Here is a 14,265-nt window from a genome sequence, read left to right on the forward strand (position 1 = left end):
ATCTCAAAGCTAACGTTAAAATACTGTTTGGATGTCGAATTTAGTATGCTTAGCCTACTTCTAAGCTGCTTGTCAATTTCGTTGAAGGGCTCATTTTATTGACTCTGACACTGAATGTTTGCAAAATCCCGATGTAAATGGAAAAGTGTTTTCCAAAATTCAAAAGTACGAACCTTTATTTTAACTATGTAGAAAACGTTATGAATTGCATCCACACATCAGCAACTGTGTTACAATTGCAGGGGTTCCCTCAAACGTCATAAAGTGACAGGCACTAAATTAGACCTATACGATCTTAATACCACCCCCCCCAGCTACCGCCACAAATTGAATCCAATTCTGTGGGAAACACTGATATCATAACCATAACCATACACTTACCTGTCCCTGATCTCTCCCAGGAGCATTGGAGGCAGCGGGAGTGGCGGCAATGTGGAGGTTTTCATTGGCAGAGCTTTGTGGGCGGGGCTGCGCGTGTGGCTCTGATTGGCTGGTGATCTGGGGCGGGACTTTGCCAGAGCAGTGATAGAGGAAGTGGCTGGGGATGGCGGGAGAGGAGGGGGTGAGGTGAGAGGAAGTGGCGGGGGAGAGGTGAGTGGGAGAGGAGGCGGAGGAGAGGGCAGAGGGGGGAGAGGAGCCGCATTCTCCTTCCCGAGAGACACATCAGCAGGAGCGTCCGGAGGGGGAGGGGGCAGCGGCTCAGCAGGCTGGGACATAGCCCTGTCCACTGGGTTGGGCGTCCTGTCCAACGTCTCCATTTCCTGGTCTCGGGGACGGGAGGAGGGTGTTGTGGGCGTTGCGGTCCGGCGGGTGGGGGACGAGCCACGGGAGGCGGCAAGCGAGGCCGCCTGTCGCTCCTTCTTGCGGCGGCTGAGCTCGGCCCCCAGGCTGGAGGCGATCGGCAGGCGCGAGGAGGAAGGGGAGCGGCTGGTCGGCCGGCTACTGTGGGTGCCGCTGGCTGCAGCTGACGAGCGCTTCTTACTGCGAGAGCGGGAGGAGGAGCGGCGGGAGGAGTATGGAGGTGAGCGCGTCCGGGAACGAGCGGAACGTCTGGAGGGAGGAGAGAAAAAGGACAAGTTAAACGTGACTGATAATAACTTGAGGCAAGATTATTTCATCAAGGTCAAAAAAATAAATAAATTAAAAAGAGATGTGGCAGGTAGTACAGTCAAGTACTAAAGCCCCAAACCAAAGGGTTTCAGGCTTTATTTATTTGCCTGAAGGTCACACCATCACACTGCTTAATCCAAAGACTATATGACGGCACATAAAAACACATTAAGGACCACAAGCAAGGGGAGCAATACAAGGGGAAGAGGTCAATGAACTTTTAAGAATTCTACTACTCAACAAATGGAGGAGCCAACCCAAGCATTAGTTAGAAGATACATTCCACTCCATACAAGTCAACAATGTAAAAGTGTTCATCCAATTTTAATCTAACCTTAGTTAACCTTAATCTAAACCTTAGCTTTCTTAGAAATATAAGGTTCAGGTGATATTGCTCACATAATGACTACTCCTGGTCAAATTGAAGAAAAAAAATAAACAATCCCCTGTCTAAGCATGAAGGGAACATAAGAGGCCATTTGCCAGAGCTATTCATACCAAAATGCCTGCCAGATGTCTTTCAACTGAATTTTTACATTTCTCAGTGGTAACACAATGCATTTCACCAACCATAATGTGGATGGCTACTGGTTACTTTAAAAGCTTGGCTTTCAAAGTTTCATATTCAAGTTCATATTCCTTCATGCCTCTGCTTGTATCCATCTTCAAACAGGCTGAAGCAATTCCTAGCACTTAAACTATGGGATTAACAACTGAGGTCCTCTCCATTAGTCCTAGGAGCTAACCCAATATAGCCTGGCCCCATCCACCTAGATCTTTCAGGAATATCTAGTCTGGAACACCATAGTTCATAACAGTTTCCCCCAAAACAAGAAAAAGGTCAGGAAAAAAAGCGAAGAGGGGAAGATGAAATCGAAACTTATTGTGATAAACGGTAGCAGCAACACCTGCAAACTAGGGGTGTCACGAAGTCGAAATCAATCGAAATTACATCTCAATCTCGAACTTCAAACTCAAAGGTAGAATCGACGATGTAGCCACACCCCCAATGTCACATCCAGCATGTATGCCAAGACACAAAAACACACACACACACACACACACACACACACACACACACACTTGTTAAACTGCAGCATCAACTCTGAAATCACCGGTGTGGAAGTATTTTGTTGTTTTCACGTCAATTAACACTAACTTACTTAGCAAAAGAAAAGATCTAGTTTCAGTCCAAAATTAGCCTACTTCAAGGCATAAAATGCATATTCCATGAACACTAATGTTAGGTATCTTCGGAGTGTGCTGAAACAAATTATCATCGTGTTGTTTCATTTCACTATGTTCACGTCTATGTTTAATATTTGTTCCGTTTACAACCTCGCAGTTGGAGCGGTTTCAAAATAAAAGCCCCCGAAAGAGAATAGGAAAAGGCCAAAAAATGTAAATAACATAAGAAATGCATTAATAGTAATATTAAGAAAACATTGAAAATCTAATCGAATCGTGACTTTGTGAATTAAATCAAAGATTTGGAGAATCATGACACCCCTACTGCAAACATCAAAAAAAGCAGTTGGAAAATGTATCTTGCAGAAATTAATTTACAGCAAAGGGTTGACCCACATACATTGTTTCCTGACTGCTGATGCTGTATTGTCAGTTTGTAAAGTGTAGGCGAAGTAGGAAGTAACATTAGGAATCTCTGTATGTGATTGGTAAGGCTGGACCAATGATTTCAAAGTTAGTGCCCGTTGCGATGCAAGTGCTGTAAACGAATCCCACTTCGTGAATGAGTGTTTTTTTCCAGGCTAAACCCAATAAACCATCAAAAAAAATCTTAAGATGCAAGTTCTGTGCAAGTGTGCCGTCTTTCTTTGAGCTTATCCATTTAGTCACAACTTGGTGATGTCCTTAGAATTAGAGTCCATTCATTTAGATCCAGAGTACATTTAGCCAATTTGCATATGAACCAACCAGTAAATTGCAATAGCTCAAACTAGGGATGCAATGATTGTGAAATTCTGGGCCAATATCGATACAGATGTATAAACAATTCGGAACAGGCCTTTATAGCACAACATTTACCTAATGCAGAATTGATCTAACATATCAAATACACATCAGCCACTGCAAAAAGTGGAGTTCGACCCCTGGGCTATACTGTGATGACACATTAATGCTGGTGTTAATTATAGACCATTAAAATGCCATATACTGGTCGGTTCAGCCCTTAACCCTTTTTAAAGTTTCTGTCTCAGTGTCTTGGCCACTTAGCCTAGGGCCTATACTTCAATCTATTGATTAATCTGAGAACAGGTTTGTGTACTGCTTACAGGGCTTGAGGCAGAAGCTAGTTGTTACATGGTCATGGAACAACAGCAGGATAGTGGCATTGCTCATAAAAAAAATGAAAATGTCTGTCCTCTCAAGCTGAAAAGCAAAACGAAGAATAAAGAGTGTGCATCACTGTTGAGATAACCCACACAGATGCATGTCCACCTGTTGCCAGAGAAAATGGAATTTATTCCAAGGATTCCCTCCCACCCCTTCAGGGGTTGTGACCACCAGACAAATGATTAAACACAGACTTGTTAAACCCTCATAAAGCTCACACAGTTCAGTGCACAGTCCAATGAAGAGCAAACACACCACGTGTGGATATAAAAACACATGGCAATTTCAAGGGGCGACAAATTCCCACCAAAAGACTTCATTGCACAAAGAGCCTACAAGAAATTTTAGCCTCGGCTGAGGTCATAATGACAAGGTTAATGATTCCTCAGCAGAATGCTCTCAATAACAGGGTACTGGCATTTTCACAAATACAAATTCCAATCCATTTCCCAAATAGATTATTTATTTATTTTATTTTTTTCATTCAAGATACCCGAAAAAGTTAACATACCAACAAGCAAGCTCTAAACCATCCCTGTTGCAACACTTTCTAACCAAAGTAACTACTTCTTATTGAATACAATGCAAGACAACGGAAGAGTGCAAGACAACTTGAATCCTACAGAATTCTATGCATAGGTCTAGACCCTTTAAGACTGCTTGTTGAACTTTTGAGGAGATTTTTTGTTGGAATTTTGACGTTTGATACAGTTTCCACAGTCAACGTTCTGTACGTTTTACTATGTGAACAAAACTGGTAGACTTTTCCCACGATTTTCACTAAAGATGTTCATACTTTTCCAGGTCTGAAAATCTATAAAGGACAATTTTAGACTTTCAAGACCAAAAAGTCATAACAGAGGAGGAACCTAGGAACATTAACACAAATGCTACAAAAACCCCTGTGACACCAGCTAGAACAAGAATTACCACCACTGTTCATGTCACTTCTGAGGCAGGAATTCTGTAATTAGAACAAAGTTACAGTTATGTCATACATGACCACTGCAGCCTCTAATACACCCTTCAAAAAGCAAATCCTTCAAAAACGATGATCTGGGGCCATATTCACGGAGCATTTTAACTTACCACTAGGAGTGCTCCTAAATCGCACAAAAAATGTTACATAGTTTTCTGTTATTTACAAAGCCTCTCAGACTTACTTTAATACACTACGGATAGATTCAGAATCTTTGCAAAATTTCTTAAATGAATCTGTATTGACACATTTGCAAAGAGGAGAAACAATTTAATTTGATTTAGGCCTACAATGAAACGTTATATTCAGTTTAGCCTACATATTGACAATGAATGGTTTTGGTTGTTGTAGGTGGCGTTATTGCACGCCTTAGTTACAATGCACAATTATTCCCTCGCGATTGAAAGCTCCTGTAGCTGCATGTGCATTTTAAAACATTGTGATGTGAAATGCTACAAACTGCTGCTTAGGATTGTTTCTGAATAGGTCTTAGTGAGTTAGGAGTCCTGTCAACTTCTTCTAAGCTGTCCCAGACTTAGGTGCTACTTTTAGGGCTAAAATGCTTTGTGAATTACTCTTAGTCAAAAGAATTAGAAGTCCTAAAGTAACGAGTGACACGCCCATTATTTTTAGGAGTTTCTCCTAAATTCGCCAGTTAGGAGCTACTTTTAGCCTTAAAATCCTTTGTGAATACGGCCCCTGATCTGAGAAGCTCACAAGAAAACTGAACATCTCTTTTTACACAACACATTATAGGTTGCCCGATTGATCAGCCAATTTTTGGCATTTTTTAAATTGAGCGGCATCAGCTGATATCGGAGTATAGTAGGCTGATCTGTCTGTGTGCGGGAAGAAGTAGTGGTCACGCACGCACGCACAAAAACACTGTTAAAAAGTATTATTAGCCTACACTTTCCTAGAGTTGATGGTGACAATGCCCCTTCTAATTTGAGAGGGGAAATGACCGCGATTTCGCGGTATACCGCTTTAGGCGTCAAGTGACTGCGGTATTGCGGTTACCGTGCCAGCCCTAATTGAAGAAAGATCATAAATGTTCAATAAATGTTTTTGTTAAGATACACAAAATGTATCAACTTAACTTATTAGTGTTACATTTTATCCTGCAAATAGAGGGGAGAAAACAGGCAAATATCAGCTAAAAAAAATAAATAAAAAATAAATAAAAAATCAGCAGCATATATCGGCCGACCCTGATTTATAAATATTGGCATCGGCTATAGAAAAACCCATATCCGTCAACCTCCAACACATTACACACACATTGTCTATATCAAATTATATTTATGAAGAAAGCTTATCAAACCCCTTTTTCATACAGCAGAGCAAAGTTACACTGTGTTAATCATATAATCCCATCCCGAAGTTGGCCCATCTTACCCTTCACAAATTAAAAAACTGAAGTCTTCCCAACTTTAAATGGACAGTGAAAGGATACTAGATTCTTGTTGGAAGATTACAAAGAAATTATCTACCTTAGGGATGGACAACATAGAATAACTGTAGCATATTTCATCGTATTTTTTGGAATGTGTATGTATATATCAGAGGAAGCTCGTCCATAGAGGAGCGGGATGAGCATCCTGCCTAAACTTTCAAATGAAAGAAATGAAAGTAATTAAATCTACATACCGGTACATTTAACTAAATCACTTATTAAAACAACATGTAACCAATTGATTTCAAAATGCAAGATCACTGAAATCATTACAAATCCTGAGAGTGACCTCTACCACAATTGACAAGTGTGACATAGAGGGTCTTCCTCCCCAAGGCCCCCATTAACAGCCGCTCCAAATCCCATAAATGTGGTCTTAACACGCTCACTCTCTGTAAGGAGTATGTCTTTGTTTATCTCTATCAAATCAACAACCCTCCACCCACCCAATATCCACCTCCACCACCGCACACCTTCCTCCGCTACTTTTAAAACCATCAGCCACTGATGTTTATACCCGACACACAGTGTGAAAATAGTACCATAACCCACTATCTTCTTGGCCACAAGTCACATCTGCTTACAATCTTGAGAACCATGCAACCACCCAAAAAAGTGATCAAAAAAATAAAACTTAATCCTGATCCTCATCCTTCCTCTTTCTTGGTTTGAAAGCTGCCTTTCAACATGTTTGACCATGGTCTTTACATACTCTGCCTACATTGCAGCATGTAGCCTATGTAACATGTCCTGTCCGGTCATCAAACATATTGAGGTGCTCAGCTTCACTAACCAGTGTTTCCCACATAATTGAATTGTATTTGTGGTGGAAGGTTTGCAGAATTAATTTGAATGCAACAGTTTTTAAAATTAGCACAGTGTGGTTATGATTCTAACCAGATTTAAGCACAATTTAGTACAACCAGGAAACTCATTGTGTGGTGGTCAATGTTGATATTGTGGTGGGCCGCCACAAATAAGTCAATGTATGGGGAACACTGCTAACAGTACCAGCCTGTGAGAACCAGAACCAAAATAAAAGTAGCCAAAAGTAAGTCACCAACACCATCTAAGGATTGACTACATAACTTTGGGAGTGTGAAAATTATCTGGCCAAAAGCAAACCATACCAAAGAGAGATCAGGAAGTACAGTGACATCAGGTGTTCAATAGCCACCACCCTTTAGTGTTGGTGAAAAGTACTACACACACACCAGAGCAGACACCCGTCAGATATATCTTAAAAAATAAATTATACCATTCATACCAAAACTGTGCCAGTCCAAATGGTCCACGCCACTGTAGACTATTTACATCCCTCTTGGTAAGCACATTATTACCACCTTGCCTATTCTTTACCTTTAGTTGAGCATAACCTCAATAAACACATTTTTATGGTGAATGCCGCCTCTGGACAACATCAAGGTCAACGAAAAATATTAACAAGGCCTTGTTCCATATTTGGCGTCAGCTTGGCCTGAAAGCGCAGACACTTAACTGCCATTTCACACTGCATGCCGTGAAGTGAGACTGTGTGTGCAGACTGGCACAACAGACCTATTCTATGTAGGAACTGGGGCTTGCTCTATGGACTGAGGCTAGTCTGAGGCAAGAGACTGTTAGATTTGAAAAGCTAGCCTATGTGTCCTGGGTATCAGCCTCATCTCTACATGCCTGTGCACAGTAAGCAGGCACACAAATCAGGACCTATTCGCCACTGCTGTGGCCTAAAGCAATCATGGACATGTATAATAGGTTAGGCGTAAAAAGTAGAAATGACCAGTTGAATATGCTATGCACATGACGTCACATTCACATGCACGTTGAAATTAATTTGGCCAAGACATGGATTATACTGCTGGAGGTGAAGTACAAAGGGTGCAAATGCGATAGGTATGTTTGTAATGGGAGTGCGTGTGATTCAATACACTCACCTGGACATGGGACTTGCACTTGAAGATCTCCGGTTGCCATAGGGACTGACAGATAGCCGTTTCCGTGATGAATAAGGGCTGGTATCCCTCTCATAGCTGGAGGATCTGTGTCTTGACCCATAGGGGCTGTCTGAGCGCTGTCTGCTCCGTCTCACTGACTCCCGGTAAGGGCTTGGGCTCTGGGCCCTACGGCGTGATGAGTATATGTCCTCAACCTCTCCCCCGTAGACCCCCATTCCCAAAGGACTGTCCCCCCTTCGAGGGCTGGGAGATAAAGTCGAGCCAGAAGTCTGCTGTCTGCGGCGCGGGCTGCTACGGGATGAAGCCTTACTTTTGGGGCTCGACTTGTGACTCTTGGAGGACTTGCGATGACCCCTGTCCGAGCGCTCCCCCTTAGAAGAGGTCCTGCCCTGGCTCTCACGGTGCTGCTTGTCTTTGCGGGTTTTGGACCGGCTGGCCTCTTTGTTCCGCGATGAGGTGCTACTCCCCAGGTTAAGCCCTGGCTGGACTGCAGAGGACGGAGACTCCCCGCTGCGTTTCAAGACACCTGCCTCCTGTCTCTTCAGTCCTGCCACGGAGGAGGAGAGCTTGTCTTTGCTCTTCCCCTCTCTCTCCCTGTCTCGCTCCTTACTGCTCTTCTTTTTCGAGTTCCCTCCCCCGTCCACCGACTCCCTCACTCTATGCGGGTCCTTGGATTTTTTTCGGGAATGCCGGTGTTTATGAGACCTCTCTCTAGCCCCGTCTGCCCCGCCCCCGTTATCACCCCTGCAGTAATCCGACGACTCTGAACGTTCATCATCTCTCCGCTCAGCTCTGGCCGGTGGATCTGAGAAGGTGTCGGAATCGGAGCTGATGTCGTCATACTCCACTAGAGGCTTGATGGCGCCGACTGCAGGTGGCGGCCCAGGACTCGGCGCAGTGAAAACTGTGGCCTCTCCTGACGCCGCTGAGGAGGACTCACGACCGTGCTTCGATGATTTATGCCGTTTGTGCTTAGAAGTCAAGCCAGACGACGAGCCCGGAGATTTGGACTGTGGTTTCCCGTCTTTACTGGTCATGTTAGCAGCAGAGCTGTGACGCGACCCTGAGGTTTGGTGAGGCCCGCTGTTGGCGCTTGTAGCAGGCTGCAGAGGTTGCACAGAGACGCTAGTGCTGCTGGATTCTGGCTTTCTCTTGGTCCCATGTTGTCGGTCTGATCCAGGCATGCCTCACGTCAGCAGCGGTCCTTCTCCCAGGCTCGGACCTCTGCATCGAAGACAATACATTAACGCTGAACAGATGCCTTAAAGAAAAAACATCCGGTAAAAGTTGTACAATCAAAAGCACTAAACAAACATCGAATCAAGTCTGCCCACGTTGTCCTCAAGGTTTATCCCCGGCTCATTCCAGTCAGGTCAAGCGGCAATTCTTTTGAGATACGAAAAAATTGTTCGTATCAAAAAGTCGGTGAACACTGCCTTTCCGCAAAGAATGTTTTAAGAGCTTGAAACAAAATCCCAAAACGATTATTTTACTATTCTCTCCCCTTGTGTGTAATTTAGCCAGCTAGCCAATGCTATCAAACTAGCTCGCTAGCAAGCAAGCTAGCATTTTTCGTCAAAACAAAAAGGAAAAAGATTGAAGTCGCCCATTAAGCTGGCTATCCTTGCCCGACACATGGCAATGAATAAGTTATTTTAGATCCACAATTTCACTGCCCTTGACTTCAGAAATAAGTATAGTCCGTTATCAATGGGCAATATTTTCCCACAAACTAAAAAAAAAACTTGACCCCGTTGGTAGCTACTGTTTACATGTTCGCTTTAATATGCCAGTTTATCTCTTTGCAGTTTTGATATTGGTTAGAAATTATCATATATTCATGTGCAGAATATGTTCCAGTTTATTTTTCGTGGCTCTGGGCAGCAACCCGGCCTAGTTTAAGGGCGATGTTAATGGATTTCAAAACATCCACAGCCCCCGTTCTACGACCAAGCTAGAGCGGCCATTGTGCCTAGTATTATGGGAACTTGAGTAACCGATTCCTTAGAAACTCCTCCGGTAGGAGGAGCTACGCTCATAGAGCTAAGCTACACAGAGCGGGTCTGTCCTGTGTCATCGGCTTCAACAGCAGGGAAATTCAGGTTGCTGAACTGCCTCGTCACTGACATTTAATAGTGGGCAAAAAGATACCGTCGCTGGCCCTTCCTGAGGTTAAGAAGATTCTTCGTTGTACAGAATCCATCCAGGTCCAGCATGTTGTTTAAAGTGGAAAACACCAGTTCAGAACGGTGCACTGTAATCTAGTATCTCATGTCTTTGCCATGAGAGCTGTCACTCCATCAGGTAACTCAGCGACAGCCTATCCGATGTGAACCTCGAATCCCGCCCATGGATCGCAGTTGCTTCTGCTCACCTGATAAGGGCCTGAAAGAATGTACTATGTGCAACTCTTATGTTAGTCACTGTGACAAACTTTCTAACACAAACCAATGTCATCCAGTTGCATTCCACCAAGGTAAAAGAAAACGCTACCGACGTATACATTTGTATTACTTTTATTGTGAAAATAATATCATGACCACACCATTCCCCTGCCGAAACATACTTTAAGTTTTTGCCATATGTAATAAAACGACTAAAAAGCTAAATTGCAAAGCCAGATCAGATTGGAGATTTTACCAATTTCTCATCATTTGCCTACTCAAGAATCGACTTCTTTTGCCACAACTGTCTTTGCCCACTTAAGGATTTGCGCACATACTACATCATTGATAACGTGTGTCTGACATTTACTTCTAATTATTACAACTAGTGTTTTTTAAGTGGTGAAGTTACACAGACCTGCAATGCATCCCGTGATCAATTGCGCGTGGAGACCCACAGAGCCAAGCGGGATCACGTTAGCTAACTTTAACGCTACCTATATGTTAGCTGCTGTTGTTGCTACGTAGCTAGCTCAGTACGTTACCTTCCGCCATTCTGGGGAAAAAACCTGTTCAGGAATAATCCTCTAGTAACCAATCGAAGAACACGCATTATCTTTAACAGAATTCATACATACAGCTTCATTCAAGAAACTGAAGAGCAGCGTGGTAACGTTACCACAATACGTTACGATGGGTTGTTAATATTACACCAGCTTAGCTAAAGTTAGTTAGCTAGCGAGCCTGTGGTGTCGCGGCTAATCTAGTCGGCTAAGTTAAAAAAAGATACAACAGTGCCTAAGAATGGAATCACAACTGTAGATTTCACCTTCATTTGTCTTCATCTGTGAGGATCTGATGAAACGCTGTACGACAGATGGCAGTTTTAAGAAAGAACGCTATGTACAACAAAATAGTTAGCAAGTACTGGCAACATCCATATTTTCCTGAGCATCCTTTCGTCGCAGAGTAGTGTCGTACAAACGAAGGCGACGGCTAGGAATTTCGTGCGCATCTTACTGCGCAACTCACACAGCTAACATAAGATGCAATGGTACTAAAATTGTTTTGTTTATGATTTAGCATATGCTGCATTTGATGATGTAGGTATCATCTGATGATAGACAATTACATTGAATCAAAACATTTCTAAATATTTTTATTTCTAAATTATTTTAGAAAACTTTTTTTTTGCATCATTCTATTTTTTTGTTATAAGCTATAGGCTACATTGTGTAGGCTACAGTGTTTTAATACCTCTGTATGATTGTGTGATGATAAAAGTAATAATTAATTTATCATTGACATAATGTATCATTTGACATTTGTTTATAGCCTAGCTAAAAGATAGCCAAGATAGCCCTATTTATTATAAGCTTTATAACTACCTTTTAATAACCCACATTTGTGTGGCTTCATTGCAGTCATTTACAGTGGACATCCATAGCAGATCAAAGTATACATTAGAAGCATAGCATAGTAGGACAATGATGTTAACGTTTACTCACTTATATTAGGCTATTATAGGCTTTTCAAAAACATTGGTCTGCAAAAAATGTTAGTCAAAATTCTATGAGGATAGTTTTGCCATTAAACTCATCCAACCACTTTCTTGACACAATTGGTCTATTCCAGTGGTCCCCATACTTTTTCTTCCGAGGGCCACCTCACTATGCCTGGCTCTAAGAGAGGGCCAGAGACTCGGAGTATATTAGTTACCATAAATAGCTTAGTGCTGTGAACAACAGCAGTCTACCTTAGTTGAATATTCCATTACATTTAATCATAGGCGACTGCAATTTAATACCATTGTTAGCTGTGTTTATATTGCAATCATGCCATATCAGTGTAAAATGTAGCTCAAATGAAATAATACTAATAAAAAATAGCATTCCCAAAAGTATTAGCAGGGAGTCCCAAACGTGTATTTTATTCAAAATGTGTGAACTCTGAACTCTGTGTCTTTGCATACACAGCTCAAGTTGTGAACAAGGAATATCCTACAAATAATTTGAAGTTCTCAAACTATGAGAGTTTTATGAAGTGCTGGCAAAATCATCTGAAATGACCACTTTCACTCACCTGATGAGAACTGTGAATTTGTATGAACATTTGAACGAGTGAATAAAAAATAGAAATAATTATCCCAGAAAGTCCCAGAAATATGACTTGAATAGAAGTTAGTTAGTTATTAACAACTATTGATAAACTTGTAGAATACGTTGAGCACTGATGCAGTAAGCATAAGCCTCTTACATTGTTTGCAGGTAGGCCTACATTTCATTCCGTGTTCGATGGCAAACGCGAAACAGCGCCAAAACAACCACCAGTGGACAAAAAGAGTATTACATGTGTACTGTTAAGACTCGCCATAGAGAATGAATGGGGGAAATTACGGAGGTTATAGTTTGACGATGTCGTACTCCCATGCGGCATGGGTATGGGGATTGAAATCAAATAAAAGAAAATAAACGGAGAGCAAGTGTGCGGACCTTCTTTGTTACTGGATCTTGGACTTTTGGCTCCTGCACCTTAATTTGGATGTGCGCACGTTCCCAAACTGAAGTAGCCTACTCCCATGCGGGCCAGATGCTATATACCACGGACATGTTTTGGGGGGCCACCCAAAATGAGGTGGCGGGCCGTAGTTTGGGGACCACTGGTCTATTCTATTCCTTAACTGTGGATCAGTCATCAGGCTATAAGTGAGGATAACCACCCACCCTACACAGCAAATGTCAGCAAGTAAGCTACAGTGAGGGGCTAATTCATCATTATATGATATTAATAGGACTACTAGGTCTATAAACCCACGATTGTGTTGACAAATAAGGCCTATGGCATAGGCCAGCATTTTGATTCGATTTCTTCTCTATGGAAAAGGCTAAAGATCAATATGTAGAATTTCAGCATTCAAAGCAGCTCCCCACTGTCACTATGGTTTCATTTATTACTTTAGATCTGCTTGGCAAAGTAGACTAGACTAAAGGCCCACAACGCTGCAGTCTGAATTATAAATAATTTAACATATTTAAAAAAAATTAAAAATGAATGGACATTGTATGAGGCCCACAAGACTGTTATTTAGCTTCATTGCTTTGACACAAACATGGGTCCTGTAAAAATATTTGTAATAGTTTAGCCTGACAGACTATCAGTGTCTCAAAATCAACTTAAACTTGGTTTAAAAATACACATTAGGCTGGCAGTTTGAAGCATATTCATCAAATGATCTTGAATCCGTAGACCACGCTTCTTTTTCCCGCTTTAATGACGTCAGAATAACAATCTCTTGATTGGACAAATACGCTCTGGAGGCGGTGTTAAGTGCAGGCGGAAGTGCAGGTTTCACGCGAGCGAGACAAAAGTTGTTATTTTGTATCCGAATGTTGCTTCCCCAAAAGTAGAGCAATTTGTAGAGGCCATGGCCACCCTACATGATTCAGATTGCCAGACCTCGTTTCGAATAAAATAAGATATAATATAATAGCTAAAATATATATATGTCCTAATAGGCCTATGATAGCGGATGGAGGCCTATTCGGACTAGGTTAAAGAAAACAGTGTTTAACAGGTTACGTTTTGACGTCTGGTTACATGTTAGGCTACCCTACATCAGCAGGCCACACATATACATAGCCTACACACATGCTACAGTCAATGAGTTAGGATAGCTTAGTCAGGCCTCATGTTTACTAGGCCCGATGTGGATTTTTGTGTGGCGTAAGCTTCATGGTTGCAAATGTATTAGGTTATTCAAAAAGCAAATCGATTTAAATCAGAATAGCCTATAGTTCAAGGGCCTATATGGTCTAGCCTGTAAAAACGTCATATCAAATGTTTCAAAATGCCAGTCGAATGGCACAGTTGAAATATTTTTTTATATAAATTATATATAAAAAAAACAGTAGCCTAGATTAATTAAAAGTTGAAACTCTTAGATTATGCCTGTCTGGCGACATTTGTTTTAAAGTGCAATTGCGGACAACTAAATAGTCAAATGCGCTTTTAGATAAGGGGGGGAGG

General features: G+C 41.9%; 1 protein-coding gene across 4 annotated transcripts in view; it reads right to left on the reverse strand.

Annotated features, from left to right (window-relative positions):
- Positions 1–11,240, reverse strand: part of cdk12 (cyclin-dependent kinase 12) — a 32,321-nt gene extending 21,081 nt beyond the window's left edge. Inside the window, exons 1-3 of one of the 4 annotated variants that reach the window (XM_042086365.1) lie at positions 11,069–11,240; positions 7,835–9,079; positions 382–1,050 (exon numbers count right to left, since the gene is read on the reverse strand). In XM_042086365.1, coding sequence (XP_041942299.1) covers positions 382–1,050; positions 7,835–9,039 — 1,874 coding nt within the window. In that variant the 5' untranslated portion in view covers positions 9,040–9,079; positions 11,069–11,240. Of the gene's footprint in view, positions 1–381; positions 1,051–7,834; positions 10,127–10,657; positions 11,025–11,068 lie in introns of those variants that run through there. The other 3 variants (XM_042086367.1, XM_042086366.1, XM_042086368.1) reach the window with 3 other exon arrangements.
- Between the last annotated feature and the right edge of the window lie 3,025 nt (positions 11,241–14,265).

Source organism: Alosa sapidissima, chromosome 3, assembly GCF_018492685.1.
Source record: "Alosa sapidissima isolate fAloSap1 chromosome 3, fAloSap1.pri, whole genome shotgun sequence".
NCBI lineage: Eukaryota > Metazoa > Chordata > Actinopteri > Clupeiformes > Clupeidae > Alosa > Alosa sapidissima.